The following is a 9,833-nucleotide window of genomic DNA, read 5'->3' as shown; positions in this document are numbered from 1 at the left end:
GAGAAAAATTCACTAAGAGAAAAATCAGGAGATTACAAGAACAGCCTCAAACTCATAACCCTTATCCCACGTACACCTAAATCACTCTCTCTAAATCTAGGTGATAATTTTTCTTTAACCCATAGGGTCCTTTTATAGTATCAAATACAATAACCTTATCCTAATTTAATTAGGAATCTTATCCTAATAGAATTAGAAATTGTTATTCTAATCTAACTAGATTTAAAGACTACTTTATAAGGTATACTAATTTAATTAGAATAAAACAATCCTAATTAAATCACAATTCAAGACTATCCTAACATTTTGTACCCACTAATTCAGCACTGTAAATAGAATTTCACGAGCTTTGTATTTAATTACTTTTACTTTTCAAAAAAAAGTATTTAATTACTGTTTTAGGTGTAGTAAAATTTTTTACTCTTATTGGTAACTATTCTAAACTCTTGGCTCTTTCCAACAAAATTAAAACTTAATGTACATGAGTTTAAACAAAGTAAACGAGGGACATCCAATCCTTTGAGATAGTTAGGAGGCTATTGACTTAACATCACGCAAGAGTAAAGAGGAAAATAAAAGAGGATAGTATACAAAAATAGAGGCAGGAGCATTTCACTCCACAATGCATCTATATACAGGTACAGCATTCCTCATTTAGTCCCTTGGGGGGGCATCCATTGAACGATATACAGAGATAATTAATTTGTTACTTGATTTCTCGTAATTTATAATCCAAGTTTAGGTATGATATATATGCATACAAATTTGATATCATTAAAACTAAATTAAATTATACAATTTCTTATGAATTACTTAAACTTTTCGAATGATGGGTTAGCTATTTAATAGTAGCACTTTCATTAAGAGATATCAATGAAACTCCACCGGCCGATACAGCTAAAGCTTTACGTACGCCGTTGACTTCTCCAACTACTGCTAGCCTTATACATTTGAGTGGTGTGGTTGGGCAGTTAGGGTACGTTAAGATATACCTCAAGTCCTCTAGTTGTACTTTTTGGCATATAAATACATGTAGGGCCGAAGCCAAGGGAATAATAGCATGAGGTGGCGACCACCACCATTCAATTTTTAATTTCTTTTATTATCATAAATATAAAACTTTGTATAAAATATTATTATTTTTATAATTACTCTTTATTCATTTTTCAGTCAAAATCTTGAATTCACCACTAAATACATGAGTCTCGAAGAAATTTCTAACCGATTAGGTTCATCTAATTATTGTCCAGTTTTATGTCTGCTAATGGAACCAAGTCACACGAGAAACTCCCGAGTTTGATGTGAATGGCTTGCCCTAAACTGAGACAGAGCAATTATACTTCGTAATGGACATGTGGGATTAGCCAGGGGGAAAGAATAAATTCAACCGCTTGATTATTATGAATGATTTATGAAGGCCTGAGACATGCAGCCCTTTTTTTATGTGTTTGCATGTTGTCTTGTTCATTCCTAACCTTCCTTAATTTGCATCACATTTCTTCACAATGACATAATTAAAAGCACGCATGCAGCATCATGCGTCATATCTCATGCACCAGCACAGCATTCAAGATTAGTACCAAGGAAAAACTCAAAATAAAATTAATTCGAACTCAGCAAAACCACTGCTGATAGTCAAGATGGACGACTTAACATTTAAGTAAAGTTCCTGGGGGCATTAGGTGTATAGCCTTGGTAAGAGATGCCCACAAATGAGGGTATCCATCTACTTATGAAATTTGGTCTTATCAGAGACTCTACCCTCAAAGTCATTTATTCAAAAATTTTTCTTTATATACTACTTAGCTAAAGTTTTAGGTAGTTAAAAAGATGCAAATGAATCTATTAATTTTTTCACAATTTTGTAGGGAGTGGGATTAAAAACTCCAAATCAAATGAAATTTATCAAAATGTAATTTATATATTAATATTTAAATACTACATTGAAAGATTAAAAAAAATTAAATTTATAATTTAAAAATTTATTAAAAAAGTCAAAATCTTCACCACTCTCCTTCTCAAAAAATTCAAGTGCTACTCTTAAGACTTGTAGTGACGCTTTCTCTTCTCAATCTTTAGTTGTGTTTTTTACTTTTTCAAAATAACTCATCTACATTTCAATTGTAAGTAATTTTTAAATCAAATTAAGTTTTTAAACACTTTGTGTATAGATATTTTTTGATTAATTTGATAGTTTGAGACTCAAACAGAATCTAGTTAATAGAAAATAATATTGAATGTCAAATAATATTTTAAAATTATGGGTTTTTTTTTTATTTTGTAGATATATTGTTTGATTATTTGATTTTTGTATTTAACTTTGTATGGTTTGTGGATGCTTATATTTAATTTTGATCAATGAATAAAAATTTGTCAAATTATTAGTTGTTGAATCTAATAATTAGTTATGCAATATCATATTTTATTTAATTATAATATTTTAATTTATGTTAATGAAAGTTGAGTAGTAATTTTTAATAGGTTTTTGGATAAATCAATTATGAAATGATATTTTAAAATATAAGAAATTGTCTCACAAGATTCAGGTTTTAGACAACAACAACATAATCCTACTAATGATGATACTTAACAATTTTTTAAATAAAATTATGTTAAATTTAATCTAAATACCCTTTTAGCAAATCTTTAATAATTTTTTTTAATTTTTATTATTATTTTAATTATAACATCATTAAAATTTTTTTTCTGAATTCGTCTTTATTTACAATCATTTTGTTACGTCTCGCCTGGCTTTTAATGCATCTGCCTGCAAGATTGGATCAAAAAATGATATGATTTTTAAGTATACGTGGCGTACATGGTCTGAAAGGATAAGAATATGGCTTTAGTTCAAAAGATAATAAACCATTTTCGCCATGTTTTCTCCCTTTCTACGTCAGCTGAAGTTTCAGGAGGGAAATTGCATGCAGAACTCTACTTGGAGTCGATAAGGGCATATTATTCTAGAAAGGCAAGTAGCAAATATTCCGTTAACAATTTGCTCACCAATTGAGATCTCATTGTTCGATCTTGGAACAAGGAAATATGCTTTTTATACCTGAAAGTGATTGCACAAACACTTCAAATGTATTCTATTCTGGTCTAGCATGAATTCCCCATCGTTGAGTTCCACTCAAATGACGTTACACAGTCTAATCCCAAATCATATTCTAACCAACTTCTTTTAATTCTAGTCTTTCTCCTTCAGAATACTCCAAAACATATAATGATAATTCGAAAACCGCTGGATGTAATATTTTTAATTTAAAATGCATGAGACACCACCATAAGAAAACAGATTTTTTCTGATAGAAAACATTCTATTGGAAATTTTTCGTTTGAAATTTCTAACAAATTTCTAACGGAATTCTAACAAAAACTTTTGTGAATTTTTTCGACAAATTTTTGAAGGATTTTTAACGAAAATATACTAACGAAATATTTCCGTTGGAGATTTTGTTAGCACAAAAAAAAAATTCTCTCACTAAATTTTCTGATGGAATTTCTAATAGATTTTCGTTGGAATTTTTCAACAAAAAATTATCTATTGAAAATATGTCGGAAAGTTTAAAGACCAAAAAAAATTTTAAATCCATTAAAGTTTCCAACAAAATTTTTTATTGAAAAAAGCTATTACCAACGGAAATTTTTCAATGAAATATTCAATTGAAAAATTCTGTTAACAATACTATTTTTAAAATTTTTTTACTTAAAATATTTTAAAATTATTTATAAATTTTATTAATTTTTTATAAAAAATAGATATTAAAAAAAGTAAATATATACATATTGAAGTTTATAATATTTAAAAATTTAAATATGTTTTCCTTTACTTATTTTTTTACATTTTTGAAAATTTTATTGAATCATAAATTACAAATTAATAGTTCCAAATTCATTAATTTCATAACATTAAAAAATTACTAAAAAGAACATAATAATTTTTTTAATTTTATAAAAATACATTATAAGATCTAATAATAAATTAAATAAAAAATAATAATACTTTATATACGTATTAATACTAATTAGTTAATATATATAAATTAAGAAGATATATAGATATATAATAAACTTATTAATATAATATATTTAAAATATATTAGTTTATTTTATGTATGTATGTAAATTAGATATATAATACTTTATTATACGTTTCATAATACATAAACACATGTATGAATATCTTTTTCTATGATTACAACTTATTATTATTTATAACTTCAAAAGTTTCTCAACTCTTCATTTAAAGCCTTAATTACAATTAAAACTTAAGGGAGTGTTACTCCTTAAAAAGGTTGAAGTTTAAAGTTCAAATTTTCTCATACTAATTTTATAAATAACATACTAAGTTAAAAATAATTTAAATAGAAAAATTGTCTCGCAACAATGTTCAGACAAAATACTAATGTTTTTAATTAAATAAGAAAAATCTTTAATAAGAGGCTTGATCGATAGTTAATTTATTAATTAAGGATAAAGCTAATCAACTGACATTCTCACAGGCTAGCATCGTCTTCGAGTTAATTTCCAAACATGAACCTCGGCAACCCTCGACAAGAAAAAACAAATTTTAATTAAAAAAAAATTGATTTACACAACCTGGACTCTAACCCAATAAATATTCATCGAACAGTTTATTTAATTATATAATTTAAATACAAATCATTTCGTTTTCTTCGCTAAAACCACAACCTACACTGACACCCAGACAAGCCATTGAGCAAATACAGTCACCACGATTTTCTATTTCTGATTGAGATACTATTGCAACTTTTGTTACTTTAATATATTATCAAATTTAACATTTGAACTTGTTAACATATTGGACCATGGACTGGCCGTTGAAATGAACCATCTTTGGCCCAATTGAAATCTAATTTCAAATTAGTTTCAATCTAAAGATATAAATAGGTAGAGTATTCGTGGTTTTTTAAGTATCCGATATGAAACTAATTAGCTATTAAGATATTCAAATTCTATTAAAATCAACAAAAAATTGTAAAATATATTATCAAAAATCGAATATCGATGGTAAAAGTTTATTCATTAATTATCCAAATTTATTAAATATTTGTTTAATTGACAAAGACTTGTAGTGTTTCTCATTCTCTTTTGAGTTCCATACCTACTAATAATAAAATTTTACATATTTAAGTTTACACCATAATCCAACTATTATAAATTAATATCTCAATTTTTAGTTTATAAAAAGTAGATTAGTTGAGGTGGTAAAGATTGTCTTACTTTAAAAAGTAGAAAAGTTTACATCTCACAAAATTTAAAAATTTGTAACATTGTGGTTAATCGAGTTCGAGTTTAAAATATCTTAAAAGTGATATTCAAAATCTCCCTAAATTTATATTAAGGTTTCTATTTTAACCCTTGACGGAGGTTTAAAATTAAAAAATTTAAATAAATATGACAAAATACATAAATGGTCTTCCCAACTAAAAATAAAAAGAAATGAAAAACATAAAGAGTTTTGCATCATTTTCTCTTCAATGATCAAGGTACAAAAGATTTTTATTATTTAATTATTCATTTTGTGTCCGTAAATACTTACTTTGAACACAAATATCTAATAAGCATATTCTTAATTTCCCACTGGTCCAAATTTTAAAATGGGGCATATCTTCCCTATCAATCTTCCCTCGTGTCGCGTGCACAAAACGCTCGCGCTCTAAAGGCCCGTCGGCTATAAAAAAACAAGCATTTAGTTAACAATTTGGAACATCTTTGCTTTAGTCGCCGTCTCTCACTCTCTCACTCGTTTTTTTCTCGTTTGTACGACGGGAATGGAGAATAATACTAATAGCTACGATGAGAAGCGGACCGTGATGGTCACAAACGACGACGGAATCGACGCGCCAGGCCTCCGCGCTCTCGTCCGCGTCCTCGTCTCCTCCAATCGTTTTCGCGTCCTCGTTTGCGCCCCTGATTCGTACGTTACCACTACATTTTGTCAATCTTTTCTATATATACATATTTGTGTAAGTATATACATGTATATACGTTATATCTGTATGTATATGCGTAGATACTTGGCTGATCGTACTTTTATTTTGAGTTCTGTTCTGTTTTTATTATCACAGTTCAAACTGTTCGATGAAAGTTAGTGGCAGTTTCTGTAACTAATGGGATCGTCGTGGTCATTGTTGTATAAAATTTTCCTTGTTTTTTCTTTTTATCAGGGAGAAATCAGCTGTTAGTCATAGTATCACATGGCGTCACCCTGTTTCTGTAAAGCAAGTAGATATCGATGGAGCAACAGCTTACGCTGTTTCTGGTTTGATTTTATTTATTTTATTATTATTTTTCTTACCTTTTATTTCCTACCAGATAACTTTGAGTGGCAATTTTAATTTCATAAATGTTTAGAATTTTGAGGATGATCATTCCTGAAGTGTAGAACAATGCATTACAATCTTCAGTTCACCTTGATATTAGTATGTGTTAATGAAAGATGTTAGTCAATTTTTAGACATAATTTCAATACTTTATGTACTCTGCAGGAACTCCAGCAGATTGTACTTCTTTGGGTATCTCAGGAGCACTCTTCCCCTCAGTTCCTGATTTGGTAGTAATCTGGCTATATTGAGTTATACTGTTATAGAAATGTTGCATGTTAAATTTATACTACTTTGGATCATGTTCTCCACGTTATGTGGATTGACTACAATGTCAAACTTTATTTAAACCTTTCTTTTTTGAGACAATGGGGTGTGGTAACTGCTTTTTTTACACAAAACACTCGTATGACCATGTCACAGAAGATTGAGCCCTTTTTTTCCCCTAAAATTTGTTGTTCATCAAGTTTAGATTGTGTTGCTAGTTGTTAATTTTCATTTACTCTATGCTCAGGTAATCAGTGGCATAAACATGGGCAGCAACTGTGGTTATCACATGTTAGTGATCTTTTTTTTCCTCTATACACCTTCTATATATTAGTTAGCTCATGATTTCATTGCCATTAGCTGTGTCTTTGTTTCATAGTTGTAAATGCTGCAGCTTAGGTAGTGATTCTATATGGGAAGTCAGTTTTTGATAATTGCATGACTGATTTAGCCTATTATTGGAATCAGTGTCTATTCTGGCACTGTTGCAGGTGCTCGAGAAGCCTTCTTCAATGATATACCTGCTGTCTCTGTATCATATGACTGGTATGTAGATATATGCCCATGACAATATGCTTGTATGAAAGTATCTATAAAGTAGTGTGCTGTTTGTTCTCTAGTACTTCCATGGTCTTCCTATGTGATTATTCTTGGTATGAAATTTCAGGGTTGGAGGTATCAGCAGTGTCAATGACTATACCCTTGCTGCTGAGGCTTGCTTGCCAATCTTCAGTGTAATGCTAACTGAGATTAGGAATAAAAATTATCCTCTTAGAGGCTTTCTGAATATAGATCTGCCGACAGATGTTGCCAACCACAAGGTAAATTTTATATTAGATTCCAACATTTGCACAAAATATCCTAAACTTTTTGTGCATCTAGTCCTGTCTATTACATACTTAGCATCTAACCAATTGGCTATCAATTCCAATATAGTTAATCTGCTAGTTGTTTTATGTAGGGCTAGAGTGAAAAGTGTTTGATTATTGCCAGCATTTGACAGAAATGCTGTTTGCTCAAAAAGCACTTTGCTATTTATGCTCTCTTTTATCAATATCTGTCTTGATTTTTATACTTCAGCTTTTTTTTTTTTATCTCACCAGTCCAGCATTTTAGGCTGGAGTTCTACATTATCTGACCATCTTTTCTCTAATGCTTCATGCTTCGTCCTTGCTCTTCGCACATGGACATATATTCCTCAAATTTATTTCGCTGTGCCGTAGCTTTGTCAATTAAATTTAGTATTCTCTTTATTATGTCCGATCTCCAGGTGGTTGCAGCTTGAAAACTTGTTGGACTTGGTTAACAAAGTTGCATCTTAAATTTTCTTTTGAAAGGACCTCACATTTAGCAGGCAAAGGCTGGCTTTGTCTTGTTTTCTTTAGGGCTTTCCACTTTCTTGCTGCCACTTAGTTTCTTCCAAATCTGCTGTATTATCAATTTCTAACCTTGTTCATGGTTGTTGTTGTTGTTTGCTTACTGAATATATGCAAAATTTTCTCTTAGTTTCTATGAATTAAAATAACTTAACAAATTCTGTACCATGTACGATAGCAAATACTTAGGTAAATGGAATCATTAAGGGTTTCATTTCCCGTTTCAATTAGGAAAGGAAGGGCACAGCTAACATATTTGCATGGCAGGCTGATTCTATATCTCAATTATTTTCCCCCTCAATCAACTGCTTGTGGCTTTGTCTATCTAGATGTCTTAAATTTATCTGGCTCAAGTGATTTTATTTTGGTTTAATCCCCCTGTTCTGAATTTTAGTGTAGAAGATCTCTTAACGATTATTAATTTGCTTTTTGTGCAATACTGTTGTTACTAGCATCTTCTTCATCATATGAATATTAGTAATTCTTCCATGCATTTATTCTGGATGTGTTTTAATGATTACTTCGGCTGTATCTTCTCTCTCAAAAAGGGATATAAGCTGACTAGACAAGGTAAAAGTATATTCAAAATGGGGTGGAGGGAAGTTACTTCTGAAAGGCAAGGAGGAAAGATGTTATCCACAATGGAAATGGAGACGGATTCGGCTGCAAGGACAGAAACTGGTACATCAACAGAAGCAGGAGGACATCTCTTGTTTAGAAGAGAGGTGGTCTTTTATTCTCTTGGTGTATTTGTTTGTATACATACTATTCTGCTAAGTTGATTTTCCTCTGATTATGCAATGTTCATTGAACATTTTTGTTTTGCTCGGCTTTCTTCCACATGAAACAATGTCATAAGAAGATGACTACCTTGAAGAAATAGTTAAAATCTTTTATTCGGATGGCCAGTATGAAGGTAAACATTATCAAGTAGGAAAGTCATCGAAAGCATGTAAATTGAAACCTGGTTCTGCGTTACTTGTTGTGAATAAGTTGGGAGTGGAATGCCTCATCTGAGAGTCTGATTGGAATTGCTTGATTTTGGAATTGCTTGTCAATCTTTTGTAGGTAAGAGGAGCCCAAGTTGATGATGCTGATACAGATAAGCAATTTCTTCAGGAAGGATATGTGGGTATCTTTGCTCAACTTGATGCAAATTCTTTTAATTAAAACAGCCTTGTAATTGACGTGATACTCAAAATTTCATTTCAGATTACTGTTACTCCTCTTGGAGCCGTCTCTCAGGCAGAGGCTGATTTCCACTCCTTCTTTAAAGAATGGCTACCAAGTGTAGTTCAACGGTTCTCTTCATCAGCGTTATAATGCGGTTGATATCCCTCTGGTGAGTGAAATAATACTGAACATGACTCATAGGTTCTATCTCTCTCGTTTTACATGTTTGTTGCAAGAATTCCAGTATTAGGCAATGTGTGCAATCAGATGTAATATCTCCCCTAGTTGCTTTTTGGTTATTTCAGGAACTGGCTTAAGGGGCTGATCGGAGAAGGACTTTTGAACTCGACTGCTCCTGAAGTAATTCTCCGGGTTCCTCTCCTCCCTTCCATGCCCCGGATTTACACTGAAATCCTAAGCAGTTCTAATGTGATTGAAATTCAAATATTTGATTTCGTTGTTGATGAATGTATCCTCCTGGTAATTGAAGAGCTGGTTTAAATCGGCTTTAGCCTAAATAAAAGAAGTTTTAATATCACCATCATTGGCTTCATTATTGTTCATATTACATTACGGGCGAAGTCCTACTTGTTCTCCATTTAAAAATCTATCTTAATTTGGTAATGGAAATAAATTTTAATTGGTGGGAGTGCTCTGTAACCTAACT

The 9,833-nt window shown here is 30.8% G+C and overlaps 1 protein-coding gene across 1 annotated transcript; it reads left to right on the top strand.

The window, feature by feature from the left end:
* LOC18602979 (5'-nucleotidase SurE) lies at nucleotides 5,678-9,707 on the top strand. Its single transcript, XM_007034685.2, has 10 exons — nucleotides 5,678-5,944; nucleotides 6,195-6,289; nucleotides 6,516-6,580; nucleotides 6,865-6,908; nucleotides 7,086-7,163; nucleotides 7,285-7,438; nucleotides 8,542-8,718; nucleotides 9,062-9,121; nucleotides 9,206-9,335; nucleotides 9,472-9,707. The coding sequence occupies exons 1-9, from the start codon at nucleotides 5,799-5,801 to the stop codon at nucleotides 9,314-9,316; spliced, it is 930 nt and encodes a 309-aa protein (XP_007034747.2). The 5' UTR covers nucleotides 5,678-5,798; the 3' UTR covers nucleotides 9,317-9,335; nucleotides 9,472-9,707.

Source organism: Theobroma cacao, chromosome 4, assembly GCF_000208745.1.
Source record: "Theobroma cacao cultivar B97-61/B2 chromosome 4, Criollo_cocoa_genome_V2, whole genome shotgun sequence".
NCBI classification, from domain to species: Eukaryota; Viridiplantae; Streptophyta; class Magnoliopsida; order Malvales; family Malvaceae; genus Theobroma; species Theobroma cacao.
The sequence above is the reverse complement of the archived record's forward strand: the minus strand, read 5'-3'. Positions and strand labels throughout refer to the sequence as shown.